This window comes from Schistocerca gregaria, chromosome 3 (genome assembly GCF_023897955.1).
Source record: "Schistocerca gregaria isolate iqSchGreg1 chromosome 3, iqSchGreg1.2, whole genome shotgun sequence".
NCBI lineage: Eukaryota > Metazoa > Arthropoda > Insecta > Orthoptera > Acrididae > Schistocerca > Schistocerca gregaria.
The window spans coordinates 356,218,859-356,243,479 of NC_064922.1; the positions used below are offsets into that span (position 1 = coordinate 356,218,859).

At 40.1% G+C, this 24,621-nt stretch overlaps 1 protein-coding gene across 1 annotated transcript in view; it reads right to left on the minus strand.

The window, feature by feature from the left end:
- Positions 1 to 15,563: 15,563 nt before the first annotated feature.
- The window catches only part of LOC126354811 (ferritin heavy chain-like), a 94,728-nt gene continuing 85,670 nt past the window's right edge, over positions 15,564 to 24,621 (minus strand). The window contains exon 5 of the mRNA XM_050004745.1: positions 15,564 to 15,712. Within this exon, the coding sequence (XP_049860702.1) occupies positions 15,581 to 15,712 (132 nt within the window). The 3' untranslated portion in view covers positions 15,564 to 15,580. The remainder of the gene's footprint in view (positions 15,713 to 24,621) is intronic.

The following is a 24,621-nucleotide window of genomic DNA, read 5'->3' on the forward strand; positions in this document are numbered from 1 at the left end:
CTACTGCAAAAGAAGGCAATAAGAATTATTACATCGAGCAGCTGCCAGGAACACTGCTGACTGTTATTCAGAACATATTATTATGCCTCATCCACATAGGGGAAAACCTAGACACCTGTAGCGAGAGGCATAACATCAATAAACATAATACCCGCAGCAAAGAAGACATAAATCTACCAACCTGCTGACTGTCTAAAACAAGAGACAGTTTTCCAGTGATTGCTGTGAAGATGTTCAACAAACTACCTGTTGAACTGCAAATCCTGCCACTGGACAACTTCAAGAAACAAATTGCTGAAGGCCTAAAACAACTATACTCAGCCCAAGAATTCTTTGACTGTGAAGAAAGGGAATGGTTGGTTGGTTGGTTTGGGGGATTAAAGGGACCAGACTGAAAGGGAATGGACACAGTGAATGTGAAATAGCCTATATACATTACCTGTATAAAGTTTAGATGTTATTCTGTAATTCATTATATTGTAAATCACTTAATTGTAACTTTGACGCAATCTGTCCAGCCATGGCTGGTGAATGACAAAGACCTGAAAATAAATGGATATGCAGAAAGGAGAGTCATACAGTGTTAGAGTAAAGACATTTTGATTGTCAATTTAATCAGTAAGTTGTCAAAGTATTTGTAACAAAAGGTCATGAATTTACTGCCCTCCAGGAAACTTCTTGTGTTCAAATTATTCTACGAACTAAGAGCTGACTGAAACCCAAAGTAGAAAGCTGTGAGATATTTAGTGCGTCATGGAATGTACACTCCTGGAAATTGAAATAAGAACACCGTGAATTCATTGTCCCAGGAAGGGGAAACTTTATTGACACATGATCACACTGACAGAACCACAGGCACATAGAAACAGGCAACAGAGCATGCACAATGTCGGCACTAGTACAGTGTATATCCACCTTTCGAAGCAATGCAGGCTGCTATTCTCCCATGGAGACGATCGTAGAGATGCTGGATGTAGTCCTGTGGAACGGCTTGCCATGCCATTCCCACCTGGCGCCTCAGTTGACCAGCGTTCGTGCTGGACGTGCAGACCGCGTGAGACGACGCTTCATCCAGTCCCAAACATGCTCAATGGGGGACAGATCCGGAGATCTTGCTGGCCAGGGTAGTTAACTTACACCTTCTAGAGCACGTTGGGTGGCACGGGATACATGCGGACGTGCATTGTCCTGTTGGAACAGCAAGTTCCCTTGCCGGTCTAGGAATGGTAGAACGATGGGTTCGATGACGGTTTGGATGTACCGTGCACTATTCAGTGTCCCCTCGACGATCACCAGAGGTGTACGGCCAGTGTAGGAGATCGCTCCCCACACCATGATGCCGGGTGTTGGCCCTGTGTGCCTCGGTCATATGCAGTCCTGATTGTGGCGCTCACCTGCACAGCGCCAAACACGCATACGACCATCATTGGCACCAAGGCAGAAGCGACTCTCATTGCTGAAGACGACACGTCTCCATTCGTCCCTCAATTCGCGCCTGTCGCGACACCACTGTAGGCGGGCTGCACAATGTTGGGGCATGACCAGAAGACGGCCTAACGGTGTGGGGGACCGTAGCCCAGCTTCATGGAGACGGTTGCTAATGGTCCTCGCCGATACCCCAGGAGCAACAGTGTCCCTAATTTGCTGGGAAGTGGCGGTGCGGTCCCCTACGGTACTGCGTAGGATCCTACGGTCTTGGCGTGCATCCGTGCGTCGCTGCGGTCCGGTCCCAGGTCGACGGGCACGTGCACCTTCCGCCGACCACTGGCGACAACATCGATGTACTGTGGAGACCTCACGCCCCACATGTTGAGCAATTCGGTGGTACGTCCACCCGGCCTCCCACATGCCCGCTATACGCCCTCGCTCAAAGTCCGTCAACTGCACATACGGTTCACGTGCACGCTGTCGCGGCATGCTATCAGTGTTAAAGACTGCGATGGAGCTCCGTATGCCACGGCAAACTGGCTGACACTGACGGCGGCGGTGCACAAACGGTGCGCAGCTAGCGCCATTCGACGGCCAACACCGCGGTTCCTGGTGCGTCCGCTGTGCCGTGCGTGTGATCATTGCTTGTACAGCCCTCTCGCAGTGTCCAGAGCAAGTATGGTGGGTCTGACACACCGGTGTCAATGTGTTCTTTTTTCCATTTCCAGGAGTGTATATCAGAAAGATGATTACATGCCAGAGTAGGAGTAGTGTTCATTGCAGTTGACAAAAATACTGTCTGTATTGAGGTCGAAATTGAGTGTGACAGTGAAGTTACCTGGTCACGTACAACAAGTCTGTGTGAAACTAAGTTAATTGTTGGATGTTTTTACTGGCCACCCACTTCTGCTGTGACAGTTTTACTGGCATTCAAAGAAATTCATAAAGTCAATAGCACATAAATACCCAGATCACACAATACTAGTTCGAAGTGCCTTTAACTGATTATATCCTGGGACACCTGTGACCTTGTAGTTACAAACAGGCTGGACCTTATCAACAGCGTCAGTATAAAGATGTGGTTTAGTGATTATAATGTCATCATTGCAACTATGATTGTGAAAGTGAATAAATCAGTGAACAATTAAATCTTTCTGTACAAGTGCTGATTTCTCATTTTATTATAATGATCTTTTCTCCCTATGTACGTTGGTGATAGTAAAATATTTTCACAGTCAGAGCAGAAAGTTGATGATTGGAAATTCATGAAAATGTGTCTCTACAATCAAAACTGCCTTTGCTTTAATGATCAGCACTCCAGCTCGCTTATTATATCCATGACACTCTCACACCTATATTGCAATAATACAAAACGAGCTGCCTTTCTGTGGACTTTTTCAATGTTGTCCATTGATCCTATCTGGTAAGGATCCTATGCCACATGGCACAATACCTTAGCAGAGGACAGACAAGAATAGTGTAGATAGTCTCTTTAGTAGACCTGTTGCACCTTTTAAATGTTATGACAATAAAACACAGTCTTTAGTTTGCCTTTCCCGCAACATTTTCCATGTGATCATTCCAATTTAAGTTTTTGTAGTTGTAATTCCTAGGTGTTTAGTTGTATTGACACTTTAAATTTGTGTGATTTATTGTGTAACTGAGGTTTAACAGATTTCTTTTTGTACTCATTTGGAAGACCTCACCCTTTTCTTATTTTGAGACAGGTGCCACTTTTTGCATCCTACAGATATCATGTCTAAATCATTTTGCAATTGATTTTGATGTTCTTATGACTTACTAGATGGTAAATGGTAGCATCATCTGCAAACAGTCTAAGAGGGCTGCTCAGATTGTCTCCAAAATCATTTACGTAGATTAGGAATAGCAGAAGGTCTACACAGTTCCTTCGGGAATGTCAGATATCACTTCCATTTTACTCAATTATTTTCCATCGATTACTATGTACTGTGACATTTCTGACCTGAAATCATAATTCATCACACTACTGAAGCAATAATATACAGGCACAAAACTAAAATAAAAGTGTCTTGTGAGGAACAGTGTCAAAAGCACACTAGAAATAGGGAATCAATTTGAGATCTTTGTTGATCGCACTCATTTCTTTGTGAGAATAGAGTTAGTTGTGTTTTACAAGAACCATACTTTTCTGAACCTATGATGACCATGTGTCGATCAATCATTACTTCTGAGGTAATTCATAGTGTTCACACACAGTATGTGTAGCAGAATTCAATTGCAAATCAGCACCAGTGACACGAATTTGTAAATCAACAGATTACTTCTATTTCCTTTCTTGAGTATTGGTGTGACCCATGCAACTTCCAGCTTTTGATATGAAACTTTTGTTGAGAAGCGGTTGTATATGATTGCTAAGTATGGGGCCTATTGCATCAGTAATTTGTGTACTACCTGGATCAGAAGACTGCCTTCATTAAATGATTTAAGCTGCTTTGCTATAGTGAGGATATCTACTTCCAATTTTCTCTTTTTGGCAGCTGATATTGATTCAAATTCTTTGGTGAAGGGATTTTTGAAAACTGTGTTTAGTAAGTCCACTTTAGTGGTGCTGTCATCGATAATATTACTATTGATATTGGGCAGTGAAGGTATTGATTGTCGTGTCACTGTTGTACTTTACATAGACCAGAATCTCTCTGGATTTTCTGTCAAGACTTCAAGACAGAGTTTTGTTGTCAAAACTATTGAAAGCATCTTCCACTGAAGTCTGCTCTGAATTTTGAGCTTCAGTAAAACATCACTAATCTAGGAGATTTTGTGTTATTTTATACTTGTCATGCTTTTTTCATTACTTCTGCAACAGCATTTTGAACTGATTTGTGTACCATCGTGGATAAGTATAATCTGTTACTAGTTTATTCAGTATAAATCTCTCAACTGCCACAGATATTATTTCTTTGAATTGTAAAGTGTGAGCCAGACAGTAGGGGATTTTACTTTATTATATGAGCTTCCAAACGTTAACTTCATTTTTCCATTATGGCTAAACCACAGCCGGCAGTGTTAGCTGCCTGTAAATTCTTTCATCCCACAGTCTAGTAACAGGAAGTCAGCCTGTCACCGGACCCACTCTCTTGTCTTCTCGCTCTCTTTGTCACATGCCCTGTAGCAGTGAACATCTCCCACTTCTCCTGGTGCTACGCCACTGGGGACTTAGTTTTCGCAGCCAGCATGCCACTCGGAATGGCCCGACTGGCCGACACCAACTTTTGTTACGTTTGTGAACTATGTTTCACCAAACTCTGTACTCTGGCTCACCCTCGCCTCCCTAGGCCTGGCTATGTGACCCCTTTTTAACATGCTTTTGTCAATAAATAGACTTTGTCTAAATATTATCCTATTCATTCCATAACGAGCACCACCTGCCCATATGCCCATCCCGTACAACTGGTGTCAGAAGTGTGGATCCATTCCCGTAACGACTTTGTCACCACATTAAATTTTTTCTGGCAAGATGCCATGCATTTCATGCAAGGAATGTGTCAACCGGCTGCCCCTTTGCTCCATGCGGGCCGTGGCTGCACCAATAAACAGATACAGGGTGTGTGCTGCAGTGAGGCAACCCATGCTAGTCAGCCATATGAGGTGGATGCCACTGTGCTGCCCATTGCCTGAGTTCGAGGGGCCTGCGCTACATGACCATCGCCTGCCACTGTCGCCAACGTGCCAGGGGCCTGCCGCCATCATGAACCAGCCAAGCCAGCACAATCTGCTGCCAACACATTTGCTGCCGTCCGAAGGCCCGGATGCTGCCATCGCCCGCTGCCACCCGCCGGCCACCACTACACCACGCTGTCACCACCACCAATGCGTCGCGCCAACTCCACCACTAGATAAGTCGCCGTGATGCTTCCAACATTAACTTCATCGATCATCTGCCGCTGGTTAGGAAACTTTTTGGCTGTCCTTCTTTGTAACGATTATTATTTTTTGGTCACCAGCATTCCTTAAATTTGTAAACATGCCAATGGGAACACAAGCAACAGAATGGGATACTCTCCTGCCTTGCTAAGACCCTCTTGAGGCCATAAATGCACAAATGTGCCAGTTATTCACACAAAATCAGGAGCTACTTGAATAAAACCGTGTCTTGAAACAGACGCTGGAAGCTAGTGTGCGAACTTCCATACCTGTGGCTAGCTCCATCCCTGTAACAAATGCTCAAACCGTGGAAACTAACACTGATTCTGTCTCTAATGCAAATGCCACAATTGGTGCTAACATGGCGACTGTAAGCAATTTTCCTGTGGCTGATTTCATTCCCACCTTTTCCAGGAAGTCCCACGAAAATGTGGCTTTGTTCCTACAGAATAGTCGTGATGTGGGTCACATTTGTGCTTGGCCAGATGATGTATTGGTCAATGTGGTCAGACTGTAGGCCATACCAATGATTTCCCTACAAAGTCACTATTTTATCACCAAATGTGCAGCCACCGACGCTAAGTCCAATACGACATTTAAACAGTTGGGAAAGTCCTGCATGCAGCAGGAGAATTAATTGACGGAAAACACCGTTGTTACTATACATTTATTTAAGTTGCGCATGTTAGTTGTAAGTAGACTTAAGAATTGGCAACAATTGATAATAGAATTTATGATGTCACATGTTAAAGGAAGTGACTGAAGTTTAGTAATCATTTTGTCTTGTGTTATCTAACATCTCCAGTAATGTTATTGTAGCAGTTGAAAATTAAAAACACAAAGGTTCTTTAATCATGGAATTAAGGGGAAAGTTGTCCTTGCCAATAGAATACACTGAATTAAGAATCAGTTAATCTTGTATATGTCAAAAGGCTTCACACTTCACCTGTTGATTTAGTGAATAGTGCAGAAACACCACTGTTAAAGCTTTACTATAAGAACATGATAGTAACACGACTTCATAACTGCCAGCAGATCTGTGACTACATGCTGCCATCCACCTTTCATTTGAAATACGCCCAGTTACATGTATGTTTTTGCTAAATATTCACACACTGATAATAACAAGAATACATACGTCCAAGTTAAACAATAAATATGTTACTCAAAATTAAAAGGGGTCTTCCTAAAGTGCTATCTTATTGCTTTCATAATGCAATGCTGAACAGACAACAAAGTAATTTTTTTTCTTTTTTTTACCACGTATTTCTGTATATTAAATGCTGTGGAAGGAGTCGTATAAATACCGCTGCTGTTTTCTGTAGCTGTTCACATGTGGTGGGTCCCGCCCCTCCCTGTCAGCTAGTGACGCGGCCCCCTTCCCTTCCCTCCCTCCTGCCCTCTGAGTGAGCATACTGTAACAGGGGAACTGTAACAGTTCCCCTTTCCCTGGCCCCCACCTCAGCCGTTGGCACTGGCAGCATCTGCACCTTTCGCCTTGCCCCTCGTCACCACCCTCCCTATGCCCTGTAGGCCACGTGCCTCAGCCTTGCTACACCTTGGTACATTTGTACGTTGCGGTTCAAACAGTAAACGTAAAGGGATAGTTATAGAAATAAATTCACTGGCTTAATATTGCCCTACAGATTTTACTAGTCTTATCTAAAGATGGGAATATATTTGTATTGTCTATTTGAGTTTTCAGTAAGGAACAAAATCATGAGAGAGACGTTTTTCCTTACACACATTGTCTAAACCATCAGGATTAGAAAAGATTCAAATTTCAGATTGATCTCCAGCTATGTTGTATTACCATCATGGTTAATAAATGGATCTATTCGGGGTCAAGGAAGCCGGCCCTTGCCGTCGTATTTGTCCTGTAAATGACCACTGTGTGGGAAACACGTTAGCCAAGGAATTGGGTTTGGAATGCCATTGCAAAATAAAGTTTATTTAGAAGCATGAAACCTACAAGTTACCTAAATCTTAGAATGACAGGGTATCTAAATAAATAAATGAGTCATGATCATTTTGGGAATTTTAATGATTGAGTTATCTGAGTTCCTTGAAAACATCCTCCATGCATAACCGTCATGAACAACGTAAGCCAGCTCTGGGAGGACATTTTGTGACCGCACCGAGGAACTAAACTCCACACATACCAAGAGGATGGACCCAGCATGAACGCCAGTACTACCACTAAGCCAGTTGAAACAGGTCACAGCCATAATGTCAGCTGTGCTGTCAGCAACTTACAATCTCATGAGTGCGGTGCCTGTCGCCTCTTAGCGCTCCAAGCACCACTGGATCTCAACACAGAATTCTTAACCATTATATAACAAACCCTTTGAATAACTTTATGCACATTTTCAATACTAAAGAAATTACTTTCCTTTCTATACACTTTAAACGTGACAATTGGACTCTAATTTTATTGAAAACAAAAGCGCCAACAGGTAAGTCATATCGATAGCTTTGAGGTGCAACTAGCTTCGTCGAGCCACCAATAATGATTATATGGAAGCAGGTAGGTGAGAGAATTAACAAAAGGAACAACAGTCATACTCTTGAACGATTAGTTGGGAGACTGATAATCACCAATATTGGCAAATAAAAATCAGCACACGAGACAGTGTATGACATGTTCAATAATTATTGGTCTGTCATTGAAGGAGACATAAAACCACTTTTCATCAGAATCTTGATTAAGGAAGTATTAACATGACATAACACTATTCCACAGCATTACTCATAACATTGCCATGACTTAATGACAGTCTTCTTGTAGGTAGAAGTACCAAAGAATATCAGTTGGTATAAAAATATAAACAAGAGCATAAAAGAATACCAGGGGATACTTACATGCATTTTTATACAAAATGTAATTGGAGAATAAAGGAATTTTGTGTATAGGAAATGATATTTTGTACTTTTGTTTCTGTTGTGGTTTTACCACCACTTGCTTCACTAACGAGTTGCCAAATACTTATGTCTAATTACTTGTTTCCAATTACTTATGTCTAATCACTTGTGTCCAATTACTTATGTCAATGCATTTTTTTTACTATTGTCCATTTTGTCCATGTCTCATTTATGCTATTTCAAATGTTTAGAGAATTTTATGAAAGTTTTGCCAGCACCAGTAATTTAGTATTTGTAGCAACCAACTGTTTCCATGTGTCACTGTGTTACTAGAATGATGAGGAAATTATTTTTGTGGGCGTTAAAGTATGCTAGAATAAGTTCATGAGTATATCCAATTATTTAAGTGTTTAATAATAACGATGTCTTAGGTAATAAATTATTCTGGTAGGGTAATTTAGGATGTAACCATGTTTTATTTCATTTATGTTTGAATGTTTACCTGGAAGGACATACCACATGCTTACCCCCATGATAGGTAACATAAACACAGTAAATCATGCCCACAGAATGAGCAAGCTTTGGCCACATACCTAGTCTGTTGGATGAACAAGAGAACCACACCTGCAGGGGCACATACCTTACGTGAAACGAATGGCGATCGCGCAGAACCCTAGCCATCTGTGCCATTTCTTCACTTTTTCAATTTCACGGCATAGTCCATCCTACCCACTTTCATCTTTCCTCTCACAAAGGAACAACATATGAAGTGTCATGCACCACCCACAAAGGCATGCACCTTACGTGACTTGGTTGGCACATGCACAGAACCCTAGCTGTCTGTGATATTTCTTCACTTTTAAATTTCATGACATAGACAATCCTAACCACTTTCATCTGTCAACTTTCAACAGAACAGCACCTTTTGGAGTTTATTATCCCAGCATATCCCAACACAAAACTGTTCAGCACATGTATGCTAACACAGTAAGACTTTAATCTTTCCTGTTGAAGAAGAGTTCACGAGAACAGCATTCCGCGCTCTCTGACAACAGCTCATCAGGCACCATCAGACATGAACCACATCTAGCCCACAGCTAGACTGCCAATAAGTGGAAATCTCCTTTCAAAACTTGAGCCTTCTTTGACACTGTTTTTCTGTAGTATTTTCCAAAGGAATACCAACTACTGAAGTAGTAGCCTTTAATTGTATGACGTGTCTCAGGACACTGTGATATGTCCAAGGATAGATGGAGTTTTAAACAACTAACTGGGCACAATGAGGCCAGCACTATGAAGCTATAGAGACAGCGAGTTTAGTCACAAAATGTTGAGAGGATAAAGACAGTGAATTTGGTCATGTGCTGAAGTTTTTTTATGTGAGAGATGTCAAGTTTTAGGAAGAAGTACGTAGGAGCTACCTTGGAGTCATAGCATTGTCATATACACAGTTAAGTAGGTGATACCGTCAGTCAACGATGCGCCATGCACTATACCTTCATAAAGGTGAAATCCTTCAGAAATTATGCTCAAATTAGTCTTTTCTAATCCAATTCCTTATGCTTTCTGTTTCCACTATGGAAGTCTCTAGATTCCCGTTGAGTTTTGTTTTTCTTCTCTCGATAGCAACAGCGTTGACATCCAATGACACAATCTAAGCCCCACCTGCGAGAAATTGGTGCCACTTTTCTTTGTCAATCTCACTTTATGAAGTTTAGCAAATATGTTGATGCACGAGAAACTTTTTTTCACACTTGGGTGGTTGACTCAAAGAGACACTTAACTTTGTTTACTTATTAATGTAGCATATGCAGAAATTGAATATGGTACTTGTCCCCCTCATTTTTATATTATGTTTAAGCTAAAATGGATTTCATAGGAACTTTGTTACGGGATTGTGACATATCTGTCACTTATGAACCCATTTACTAATGCATAATGTTATTTTAAACAGCACCCCCTGTAACCATGCACCTAGTGTGATGTTGCATAATCCCACTTCTGCCACCCGCTGCTCTGATGTAGCGCCATAATTATTGTTTTATTGGTCATCATTGAATAAACCATGTCAATTAAGCACATCTATTCCCCTTTGTTCAGTAATCTATATACTTTTTTATGACTTTTACATTCATCAGTGCTCATTCTGAATCCCATAAATCTCTACTCCAATCCAGAAGTTTTTGTGTAGCGTTGTATTGTGCTCATCGATCTTTCTCATTCAGGAACATTATATCCCTTTTGTGACATTAATATTCATCACTTCTCAGTTTGAAGCACATAAATATGCTCATCTGGCGCAGGAGCTCAAGAACATGTGGAGAGAGTGTAAAGTACAAACAGCACAGTGAACAGCGTTGGTAAGCTTCATCTCTCTCTCTCGCTCTTTAACCCGACAGTTGCTTCCTGCACTGTGCACATGTGCACTGCATGCAGCATTTGACAGTCACAGACACCTGATCTACCACATGCTGCTCTGATGTAACGTAGCCCTGAAGTTATCTGGAGCGTGCCTTTCTGACTAAGTGTGAGATTCGACCTTGCAGCCAGCTGCCACCCTGACATGGCCTAGCCTTGAAGTCATCTGTAGCACTCAGCTCTATCATAGCCGCCATGCTGACACCTGCCGCATTACTAGTGTTACCACAATATTAATGCTTCAGTCCTATGAACACAATTTCCAGTCACAGACATAACCTTTCATGCCACTATAGCTTACTCACTTAGTATTCGCGCCTCTTTACTTGTGTTTTTTATACCTGGAAGCTCATTCATGACTCCCTTGTCTACTGGTTTGCCTGCTGTACCTAATATATCAAATGATCATCTCTTAACATCAATTGATGACCTGTTAAAACATGAAAAAGGACAAATTTCTTATGATTGCCTGTTAGCACACTTAAATGAGTGGCAAACACGCCCCCTTTCTGCTGGTAGCTTGCACACTGCACGCTGAGGACAACAAAGCACGCCACCTCCTGCCACTCGCCCCCGCAGTGACTCATCAGTGGTGATGTGTTTACGTTTCCAACTTATTTAAGGAAAAAAGTCACTTTTACTTCATCTTAACAACAAGAGCACTTGGCATGTTTGCCTCATCCAAGCCATCATGTTTCGTTCTAATGTGTTTCATTCATGTAATGCATTAATGTAATTTTGTTTTGATGTTTTATGATGTTTTGATATTTTATGATGATTCTTGTATACACATAATATTGTTGACATGTGTAAGTCCCCTTGTGACTCCTAGGAGGTCTTTAGAGTCTCTACACCCTCCCTGCCATTTTCTGTGAGGGCCATTCTTAATCAAGTGATGTTTACTTTGTTTTGCAAGCTAAAATTGTTTACATTTAAATAATAATTACATTGAGTAAATTCACATATGTTCTCTGCTCCCATGGAAGGTGGACTAGTGTTAAGGATGAGCGAGACAGTAGGGGATTTTGCTTTATTATATGAGCTTTCAAACAGTAACTTCATTTTTCCATTATGGCCAAGCCACAGTCGGCAGTGTTAGCTGTCTGTAAATTCTTTCATCCCATGGTCTAGTAACAGGAAGTAAGCACCAAGGAATGGCAGCTCGATCACGTGCTGCCCTCTTGTGCTGATGAGGTAATGCCACCCCAGGTGTCACTTACAAGGCAACGCTCAGGAAAGTTCCATTGCCACCCCTGCAGGTTTCTCGGTCCTGACCAATTGGGGCGGAGGAAGCCACGTGCTGCATCGAATATATCTAGCCACCCGTTGCTGGGCCTGCTCTCTTGTCTTCTCACTCTCTTTGTCACACACCCTGTAGCAGTGAACATCTCCCACATCTCCTGGTGCTGCAGCACTGGGGACTTAGTTTTCGCAGCCAGCATGCCGCTCGGACTGGCCCGATTGGGCGACACCAAATTTCATTAGCTTCCCGAACTATGTTCCGCCAGACTCTGCTCTGTAGCTCACCCTCGCCTCCCTGGGCCTGGCTATGTGACCCCTTTTCAACACAATATAATGGCCTTTGTCTAAATATTATCCTATTCATTCCATAACGCCCACCGCCTTCCCAACCACGCATCCTGTACAGAATTTAACCTACATCTGGTTTGCTCAGAGACTGTTTCTTAGGAAGGGGTCAAGTCAATTTTTTCTATGATGTGATTCTTGAGTTTCTCCTGGCATATTTGATAGTCAAAATATCCACGGGTGTACTGCCGGTCTACAGTGTCCAACGAGCACAATATTTCAGCGATCATACATGTCGCCATCATCAGGTGAACTGACGGACTGAGCTCCTGTGAACGTGCCGGTACGGAGATCCGTAAGCTATGGCTCCTCAAGGGGAACTGGCTTCGGTCGTGGCAATGGCCGATTTAAATCAAGTCAAGTATAACCTCTACCAATATTAACTCATACGAACTACTTACTTCAATTCCACTACAAGACACACTACTGTAACAGGAACAAATGAGCCACCACCAACTGTATTTAATCTATACTTTCTGAACACTGACAGGTTCTTTATAAAAATTTTGACTGAACTGATCCCCAGCTTTAGCCAGGTTTCTATACCTATAATGGTTTGAAATTCAGTGCTTTCTATTAGTACCTGAAGCCCTGGTACTATCTCAACACAGCTACAATAATATTTACAACTACAATACAGATTGTTCCTGTGTCTGCCTTCTTCCTTTGGTCAGCCTGCATCCTTTGAGACTGAAGTCCTTTCTGTACTTTATCGAGTCCATCAAACCAAAAATCCACCCAGTCCATGTCACATAGCCTCCACTTCCCATGTAGCCACCTCATGTGTGTAGTGGATGACTGACCTATTAAGCATATCATGAAACTCAATCACCCTGCTGTGCTAGTCAGGAAATCACAATGTACATGATCGCAGAACCACTTTGAGTCTCTCATATCCTCCACTCAGCTCCACACCAAAGGTCCACGATTGGTACTGTCAGTGATGCTACAGATGGTGTGCTCCACCTTCATTTCAGAAGCAAGACTGGTATTCTTTACTATTTCAGCTATGTGCCCAAAACCAGGGAGAACCTCTTCAAATACAAAGCAACACATATTGTTAGTACTGACACGAGCCGTTACCTACACTTCGCTGCCCCCTGTGCTCTTCATGGTTTCCAGAAGCACTTAGTCCACATCTGGAATGACTCCTAATATGCACATGTGATGTTTTCCCCACACTGGCTGCTATATCCCTAAGGGTCCTCATTACATATCGGACACTAGAGCTCCCAACCACCAGAATGCAATCCTCCATGCGTGCCCAGATTATGTGGGCTGAGACACTTCCTCTGGAACTAGAATTTCTTTCTTGTTGTTATCACTACTTTTTGTGATGGAAATATATTTCTTCAGTTTGGTAACAGCACACTTACAGTGTACCTGGCTTTTCCATTGCATGCTGTTGACATGATGAATGATGGAACATAATCACAACAGATTATGAGTCTGCTATTGGTAGCCAATCAGCACGCTCATTCATAATTTCTTATGGTTTGCAAATAAAGTTAGCTGGTATTTTGTTCTATTTAACCACATCTTTGGAAGTTTTAGTGAAATCTAAATTACGACAGTTACTAGAGTGTTGAAGGTACATCTCGGGCAATGCTACACACCAGCCCAACAGAAATCAAATTTTAGTGTTAAGATTTTGTGATTTTGCCGACTCACAACCAAACAGTCAAATTGCAAGTTAATTTAGATCTTGGTTTATGCTGCAGGTCAGTTTGTCAGTACATTTAGTTTCCTTCCCAGTCTCAATATGAAAACAAAACAATTTGCAAAGTCTGCCAGAAGATATCATTAACTACAGCAATCCTCATTAGCTACCATACACAATCACCCTATTGGAAACAAATTGCAAACGGAAACATACCATGGAAGAACCTGATACACCATAAATGTACTGTAGTAGAGTATACTAATTAGTGAGAACATCAAACTGTTATCAACTTTTGGTCGAAAGTACAACCATGTAGTACCATTTTAAAAAATCCGTTGATTATTGCATTGACAATATTGTTTGCTCTGCTTTTACTAAAGTCTGGATGTTGGACTTAGAAAAGTTCATCTTCCTTGTCCCCCAGTAACTTAGTCACATTAGTGCGAGTCAGAAGAAGTATTGTAATGCTATGTCTATGGAGCTGAAGTAGATGTTTGGGTCAGTTACACCAAACAACACCTTCTCAACAGTAGTTCATTTATTCACCTCTTTACACAAGCAAGGCTTACAAAGAACTGGACATGGAGGAAGAGAGCAAAGATAATCTTAGCTTAGTTCAAAGATGATACTCAGATCGATGCTGGTGTCGACCTCATCGGCGCCACAGAGCTATTGTGGTCAGTATGTTTCCACTGTTTGCATTAAATGTGTACATATTTATAAAAAGGAATCACTCAATAAGTTTTGTGTTGTGACTGATTTTCTAAATTTGTACAGGAAATAGATACCATATGAGTGCAAAATGTATCTTTTCACTCAGAGGACTGCAAAGATATAAAACTTCACTCTGAGGACTGTAAAGATATCATAACAGTCATAAGTTACGGTACTCTTGAAGTTCATTTTTAGTGAATCACCTGTAAGTGACCCCTTTCTTGCACATGAATGTAAATTCCTTTACACAAAAGCTGTACTAGCAATGTAGATATTTACATCCATTTGTCTTGGTGCTGCACTAGCAAATGTGACAGCCACACTGTAATAGTGTGGGTATAATTGACAAAATTGTGCAAGGAGATTTTATTTATTTTCTTTTCATCTAAATTACCAATATTGGCTTAGTATTATGTCTATGATTTAGTTTTAAACATGCAATTTCTCATTCAGAACTACCCACAGCAACAAATTCATTATTTCTGGGACAATTTCAATTTGGCAACTCATAAAGTCATTTCACAATGGCTCTGTGGTATAATTTATTACATCCCCCCACCACATATTTCATTCTGTAAATGCAAGCTAATCTCAGGAACTACGGGTGGGGTTATCACTAATAGACTGTTTCATTAGGAAGTTCACTGTATGTAATTTATTACTGCAAGACCAGACAAGTCATCCAGCTATACATCCTTAGGGCTACCTGTGCACAGTGGGGTGGGTTGTTTTTACGGATATTTTTCTTTTTAAAAATCCTATTAAATATAGTGTCATTTGAGCTGTGATGCATAATGACAGACTATTTACTAGTAAGTTATTAACTGTACACAGTTGCTCTGTCTTTTCTAACAAGATGTTTCTTTGAAGAGCCTATATCACCTGCAAAATTGTTGAATTTTAAAAATGCTAGTTACTTGACTGAAATAGATATGAGTTTTCATATGTACATCCATTGTAAAAAGGCAGCAAATAAATAAATACATACTTTGAATTAAAAGTTTTTTAATCTTCATCCAGTTTAAAGGCATCATTTTTACAATAATTGTACAAATCAAACAAATGAATCCCAATGCCACTGTCTCCCAGGCGTTTCATTACAGTGATCAATTTTCTTAGTTCATGTTCTGATTTTACCTGTAAATTAGTAATTTAGATTTTAGTACAAGGTACATCTGCTTAACCTAAATAAAAATAAACAGTATTATGATGATGATGATGATGCTGTTGTGTCTTCAGTCTGAATAATGGTTTGATGCAGCTCTCTATGTTAGTCTAGTCTACATTAGTCTCTTCATCTCTGATGACTATGGCAACCTACATGCATTTGAATGTGTTTACTATTGTTTACACCTAGGTCTCCCTCTACAATCGCCCCCCGTCCCTTCCACACAATTAATATTACCATTTATTACCTAACCTGTGTCATTCACCAGACATGGCAGGATAGACTGTATAAAAAATTACAAAACTGATACTTTACAATACAAATAATATGTAACATTACAAAAAATTTTAATAATTTAAGCATTTTACTATATATGTATTTCATTTACCATCGATATTTTAGTTCTTTGACAGATTCACTAGTTTTGGTGAAAGTTCAGTTAACACCTTCGTTTTTGTCTTAGTCAAAAAATTCCTGGATGGAGTATAGTGGACAAAGTTTTAAGTCTCCTGAAAGTTTGTCTCTGTCCTCTCCAGTGGCAGGACCTGCTCTTCCATGGGTAGTGATTTGAACATTCTCAGGGTCAGTATCAGAAAACTGTCTCTTGGTTTGGATAGCCAACAGGTTGGTATGTTTATGTTCTCTTTGTTTCAGGTGTTGTGGTTGTGTATCTCATGGCTCTTGTTGAAGAAATCTAGATTATCCTTAACATGAAGGAGACACAGAAATACAGTGTCATCGTAAACAGACATTATTCTCAATTGTGTGAATAATGGCATGCAGTGCTCCTGTCTCCTATGTGATGTAATGATGTCTGCTGTTTTCTTTTGCAGAAATGGCACATTCTTGCAGCCTGATGAATGACCCCAGGGTTTTAGTCCATAGGTAATATGGCTACAGAATAGGGCGCGATATGCAGTTAGCAAATATTTGTCTATAATTGTGTTTTTTAAGCTCCTCTGTAATCATGCTTTTTTATCTCGTTAGAAGATGTACTACACCTGACAGTATCTCGCATACATGCTCAATGTGTCTGTTCCAGGTCAATTTCTGGCCTACTACAAAACCCAACAATTTTACAGTTTCTGTATTTTCCAGATATGTATTTTTGCTGAGGCTGCATACCATACACTGAGTTTTGTCTGCATTTATTTTCATATTATGTGAGGTAAACCATTCCCTGGCTTATCTGAATAGCATATCTGATTCCAGGACTACTTGAGTTGGATTTTTCCCCTTTGCAATAAAAGTAGTTTCATTGGCAAATTGTAGTGTGTTACCATCTTGGCTTTCAACATTTACACAAATGAGAAAGAGGAGAGGGGCCATAGCAAATCTTGTGGTACAACATGTTCTAACTTCTGTTCTTGTGTTGCTGCTCCATGAAGTATAACAATTGGCTATCTGTTTTCTACGTAGTACTGGAGGATAGCTGGAACAACACCTTCCACACCATAGAATTTTAATTTTTTGAGTAAGGTAATACAGGGAGTACAGTTGAATGCTTTGTCCAGATCGCACAGTGAGAGTGCCACAGACTCTCTCTCTCTCTCTCTCTCTCTCTCTCTCTCTCTCTCTCTCTCTCTCTCTTCAATGTCAGTTTTGTATTTTTTTAATAGGTCTAATGCAGCTGCAGTTGTGGATTTTCCCTTCCAAAAACCACATTGTGCATCCTGGGTGAGATTTGACTCTCATCACCAAATGTCAGCTTTATATTTTTTAATGGGTCCAAGGCAGCAGTAGTTATGGATCTTCCATTTTGAAAACCATTTTGTGCATCATGGAAGAGATAGTTTTCCTCAAAATAACCCCAAAGCTGGTTTTTCACAATAGAGTCAATCACTTTAGCTAAGATCGAAATGATTAAAATTGGCCTATAGCTTGGTAATTGATCTGGGTCTCCCTTTTTGTAAACTGGAGCTGTCAGTGCCAGTTTCAACAAGTCTGGGAAGGCTCCTGTGAATAAGCAATTGTTTATTGCTGTGGTTAATGGCTGAGCTATTTCAGTGACAATTTTCTTCAGGGTGCTACAGTATATTCCATTAATATATACAATCTCCAAAGGTTTGTAAACTTTCTCTATTTGCACTGTATCATTTGGTTATATTTTCTTCCCGTTTTCCATTTTGAAGTGTGCTGTAATTTTTAAGGAAACAACAGGAGCCCACGGAAGTCTGAGATTTCAGCTACAGTGTTTTCAGTAACTTTAATAAAGGATTCATTAACATTATCAGGCTGGAAATACTTAAGGAGCAGGTAGATTTTTTCCTGTGTTCATTCACCAGATCTCATGCTGCTTTGAACGGAATATAGGCTTCTCTTGTCAGTCAGTCACTGTTTTTCCTCTTGTCTTACCAAACATCTTTTCTGCCTAGCTTCTTGGCCTTTGAATAATTACTGTAAAGCATTTGGAAAAGACAATTTAAGGCTTTACTATGTACTGTTTCTGTAATTTTCTGTTCCCAGTCAATAACAGATACTGCAACTCTGTATCCAGTTTTTCCTTCAGTGCAGCTCTTCTATGAAACAAATAATTTGACTGCCATGCATTTAACTGTTGAGTTCTCATAGTGTTACACTAATCTTGTGCATTGCATCAAAGTGGTTCATCAGTTGACTCTAATGTCTTCACTCAGTTGATTTGATCTAATTTTTTATTTGGGCCTGTTGATTACATGTTGTACAAAGGGTGTGTTAGAAATATAAGACAAGTCAAGTGAAAAAATATAAAATTATGTAAACATTTTATATATCATACAAATACTTATTTTCTATGAACAATTAGTTGTGAACAATATTACAACCTACATTTTATTGGCATGTGTTCAAGTGAATGTTAAAAATAGTAGAATCAATGGAAGTACACATTTTTATCCCATTGCCACAATTAAATAAGTAAATTTGTACTTTGTCATTATGATTTCAATTAAAGTACAAAGATTTTATCTTGATCACACAAGTAAGTTCAAGAGGATACTTAATAGAGTAAAAATAATGCTAATACACATTCTAGCTTACGATATAAATAAATTTACATTTTATCATAGTAACTTATGTTAAGAATACCCAATTTTGTCTTCGTGACATAAGTAAAGATTTTCTTTTAAATGTGTTTCTCTTTTATCCAAGTGGTTTCCTCTATTTTTGCTCAAAAGGATACCTTGTTACTCCAGGAATTCAATTCATTTTTTAAAATTTGTTCTCTGAGAAATGTTTCTAATTTTCTTTCGAATAACTGTATGTTATTAATTTCCTTTTTTATACTGATGGAAAGCTTGCTGTATACTTTTATTCTTGATTCAGTTATGCCCCTATGGACTTCTGTGAGAGTTGCAGAGCCTTGGTGGAAATTTTTCCCCTGTGTTGTGTTACGTTTGTGAATGTCACAGTTTTTGTGGAATAGTTCCTTGTTGCTGGCTACAATAGTCAGTGAGTACATAAAATGATTTGTAACAATAACTATCCTGAGAACCTTAAAGAGACCTCTGAAGGATGTTTTGTTAGAGACCCCACATATTAACCTCACTATTCGTTTTTGTAGTCTGAAGACTTTCTCAACTCTTACAGCATTTCCCCAGAAGATAATATAGGAGAGTACCTCACCACTCATTTTTGTAGTTTGAAGACCTCTTCAGCTTCTATAGCATTTCCCCAAGATAATATAGGAGAGTACAGAATGGAAATATGCAAAATACACTCCTGGAAATTAAAATAAGAACACCATGAATTCATTGTCCCAGGAAGGGGAAACTTTATTGACACATTCCTGGGGTCAGATACATCACATGATCACACTGACAGAACCACAGGCACATTGACACAGGCAACAGAGCATGCACAATGTCGGCACCAGTACAGTGTATATCCACCTTTCGCAGCAATGCAGGCTGCTATTCTCCCATGGAGACGATCGTAGAGATGCTGGATGTAGTCCTGTGGAACAGCTTGCCATGCCATTTCCGCCTGGCGCCTCAGTTGGACCAGCGTTCGTGCTGGACGTGCAGACCGCGTGAGACGACGCTTCATCCAGTCCCAAACATGCTCAATGGGGGACAGATCTGGAGATCTTGCTGGCCAGGGTAGTTGACTTACACCTTCTAGAGCACGTTGGGTGGCACGGGATACATGCGGACGTGCATTGTCCTGTTGGAACAGCAAGTTCCCTTGCCGGTCTAGGAATGGTAGAACGATGGGTTCGATGATGGTTTGGATGTACCGTGCACTATTCAGTGTCCCCTCGACGATCACCAGAGGGGTACGGCCAGTGTAGGAGATCGCTCCCCACACCATGATGCCGGGTGTTGGCCCTGTGTGCCTCGGTCGTAAGCAGTCCTGATTGTGGCGCTCACCTGCACGGTGCCAAACACGCATACGACCATCATTGGCACCAAGGCAGAAGCGACTCTCATCGCTGAAGACGACACGTCTCCATTCGTCCCTCCATTCACGCCTCTCGCGACACCACTGGAGGCGGGCTGCACGATGTTGGGGCGTGAGCGGAAGACGGCCTAACGGTGTGCGGGACCGTAGCCCAGCTTCATGGAGACGGTTGCGAATGGTCCTCGCCGATACCCCAGGAGCAACAGTGTCCCTAATTTGCTGGGAAGTGGCGGTGCGGTCCCCTACGGCACTGCGTAGGATCCTACGGTCTTGGCGTGCATTCGTGCGTCGCTGCAGTCCGGTCCCAGGTCGACGGGCACGTGCACCTTCCGCCGACCACTGGTGACAACATTGATGTACTGTGGAGACCTCACGCCCCACGTGTTGAGCAATTCGGCGGTACGTCAACCCGGCCTCCCGCATGCCCACTATACGCCCTCGCTCAAAGTCCGTCAACTGCACATACGGTTCACGTCCACGCTGTCGCGGCATGCTACCAGTGTTAAAGACTGCGATGGAGCTCCGTATGCCACGGCAAACTGGCTGACACTGATGGCGGCAGCGCACAAATGCTGCGCAGCTAGCGCCATTTGACGGCCAACACCGCGGCTCCTGGTGTGTCCGCTGTGCCGTGCGTGTGATCATTGCTTGTACAGCCCTCTCGCAGTGTCCGGAGCAAGTATGGTGGGTCTGACACACCGGTGTCAATGTGTTCTTTTTTCCATTTCCAGGAGTGTATGACAAAATGACTATTTCTCAACAAAATGAGAAATAGCTCTCAGGGCAAAACATACTGTGCTGAGTTTCTTGACCAGTTGATCAGGTTGCTCTTTCTATCTCAGCTGGCTGTCTATCTGAATGCATAGGCATTTTGTAAACGTGGTTTCATAACATTTTTGTTTGTTGATCTCAATTTCAGGAACTTGGAGCTTTTGCTTACTGTCTGAAACTGTATAATGCTAATTTTTGAAAAATTCATGTTTATGCTATATGTTGTGAAACATTTATGTACTTTGTTACTGATTCTCAGGGCTGTATCCTGCAACGCAGAGCCAGATCTGCCACAAACTAAACAAGAAATGAATATATACTTTTTAATTTCCAATTGAATTTCTGTATAAAACAATAATTAAGAAACCTATCTTTTCTGTGTTTTGTACAGGCTACAGCACTTTACATTCTCCAGAAATTTCCTCCAAGACAGTTGTATATTAAAATAGTAAAAAATTAATAAAATGGTGAATGGATCTAGAAACTAAAATGAGTAAAATTTCTTTTGTAAAATTTATTACCTTCCAGCTACCAAAACTATGCAATGAGTGATCTTAAATGGCAAGACATATCAGACTTTACATGTTCTAGGAATTTCCTCAAGTGTGTTTTTATGTATAGTTACTCTGGAGTGAATATGCATTCAGTATAACTTTATAAATTACCAGAACCAAATACAGCAAAATCAGAGAGCTGCCAACAGCAGTGCTCAATAGAAAATTCCAAAGACCAGCTCTTTGATAGCAAGAGCATTTCACCAGTACAGTTACTTGAAAAGGTGTATGAATCAAAAAATAAGAAGAGGTGTGAAAAAGGTAACAAATTCATTGAGAAGGAGAAGGAACAGGTGCATTACGACAAGCTGTGAAAAATTTGGCCTTCTCCTTCAACATTATCTCACATCATTATCACAACAGGTACGTTCCTCTCAACCCAGGATCTGAACTACCTGCCTTCCTTTCCAACCTACTCTTCTTCCCTCCATGTAGAAGGAATGTACAAGTTTCAAAACCTAGTCATATTAACATATTGAAATACTTGAGTTGCAATGATAGTGCAGATAATTAATTAGAGGTTATTGTTATGAGGATGTATAGTTCAAACATGATTGATTGGGAACAGTATCAAAAGCCTTAGAAAGATCTAGTAATATGCCTGTAACATATTCATCCTTCTCAAGAGTGTCAAGTACTATTCTTGTGAATTCTACCATGGCTGATCCTGCACTTACAACACTTTGGGACTGAACTCTGATTCATTTGTAAGGTTGTTTATATTTAAGTAATCCATTAATCTGTCTTTCATAAACAATTCTATTATTTCTGAGAATGATGACAGTGAAGTGGGGTGGTAGTTTTCTAAGTAATTAGTAATATCTTTCTTTAAAAGACACATGACCCTCTCCTGTTTTCAATTTTCTGGGAAGTTACCTGCTATGAATGACTCATTCATTGTTTATGTTAAGAGAGAGAGAGTATGTTCAGTGTGCATTGTTTCAGCACACAGATTGGTACTTGGTATAAGCCTGCTAACATTTTATTTCTTAGGTTTTGTGCTGAATTCTTGGCTTCATGTTCTGTGGTTATTGCGTAATTATTTACAGGTATTATGTTTGTTTCCAGGAATTTTTGTTGTAATTTATATAAATACTTCAAAAATTGTCATTCTTGCAATTTGCTAGGTGGTGTGAATCATTTATTGCTATATTCCACTATCTAATCATTATGTTGTTATACTTTTGCTTGATTCTCTCTGTTTTCTAATTAATGACATCCCAAACTGCTTTGCTTTCATATATATATTATGGGTGTTACGGTGATACATTATAGATTACTTGTGCAGCATTCTAATAAAAATCTCAGATGTACTACGTTTCACAGAGATCATTATCACATTCAGAAAATGCAGTTTATTAAGCAGGGTGTGAGTATACTGAATAATAGGAGCTATTCTACATAAGACATACCATACAAAATGCAAAATGCACTTAAGAAAAATATAAAATTATGGAGGCACACTGAAAATAATACTTCTATTTTTAATGCAAAAACTCTTAAATCTTTTTAAGTGAAATAAATGTTATTAACATCCTTCACCTTCATTCTCCATGACTATGTATTTATTTCTCAACATAATTATCTTGGTGATGAACCATTTCCCCCTATGAGAGATCAGTTTGTTGATACCATTGCTGTACAATTTTTGACTTTGCTGATGAAACCACAACCTCACCTCTGCTTGCACTGCTTCACCACTATCAAACTGAAGCCCATCAAGGTGTTCTTCAAGTTTTGAAAACATCAAAATCGGATGTGGCCAAAAAATGTATGGAGGACAACGGATGACAGTGAACTCATCAGAATGTTTCAACACTCGTGTGATCTGAAATTCTCACGCTGAAGCAGAAAGTGCTCCATATATAGAGGAACTCTATGAATTTGAAACACAATTACAGCGTACTGTTTCCCACACACCGACATAGATATGTTACATACCACCTTATTACCTGCTACAATTTGGTGCCCTCTAGTGGCAGGGGGCTGCAGATATGTAGATATGAAGAAAAATGATGAAGAATGTTGATAACATTTGTTTTATTTTTTAAAAATTAAAAATTTTCACATAAAATATTTGTAGGAATTACTTTTCAGCATGCCCTCATACAAGGCAATAGAATGGCTGGCCAACACTTTCCTTCAGGAGTCATAATGCTACGTACAGCTTACAGACACTTGTACAAGTAGAAAAAAAACACTGTCTTTCAAAACTGTTAATTCCTCCTTAGGAAGAAAAGAGTGATATCTTAAGAAATATTAGAAAGGGAGGGGGGGAGAATAGATCGCTAAGCTGAAAAGCATGAGGGACCTACGAGTTGTTAGAACAAGGGAAGAAAATAAAAAATAATCATTCAACACACAGAAATGATGAATAACAACAACACTCAACACTTAATAACCATACCAATTATCATAAAAATTACAACAATTAAAAAGTCAAGAATGAAGAGGTGTTTCCAAAAGCCGCATTGCTGCATGAAAGTGATTTATTCGCAACAACCGGTTTCATATTGGTACAGATGCATCTTCAAGTTTATCTGTCAAAAATATAAATCACTGTTTGAAACTTTTGAAGTGGTAGAAATCCAGGGATGCAATGGAAAAAAAGTCAAACCACGTCACTTAAGCTTACCTTTCTAGCTCACATATAAACACTTGTCTCCATTAAAGAACGTGTGCAATTTTCTATATACAAGATTAGCTTGCATTCACTTACAAGTGCTTGTTAAAAAGCACAAGACACCACTTTCAATATAGCTAATGTTTCACTCATGGGTAGTGTGTGAGAAAGCTATTACCTAAATCATTCCATGCAAACTTAAGTTTCTCTTATTTTATCATGATGATCATGTCGCCCTATGTGGGTGAGAACAAATTTTTTTAGATTTCAGATGAGAAAGTTATCCACTGAAGTTTCATGAAAATATTTCATCACGATGAAAAACACAACACTTTTAATGACTGCCATTCCAACATTCTAATTATATTCCAGTTGAAGTTGTTCCTAACTGTGATCCCTACAGACCATTTGCAACAGTAGTCAAAACATCAGATAATTTTACAGATTGACAATGCAGGCACAAACCTTGAAGATTTTTATTGGCAGTGACAATGGCTGCAGAAACCTATGCTTACATTTAACAACCTCAAAATTTATGTCATTTACCATG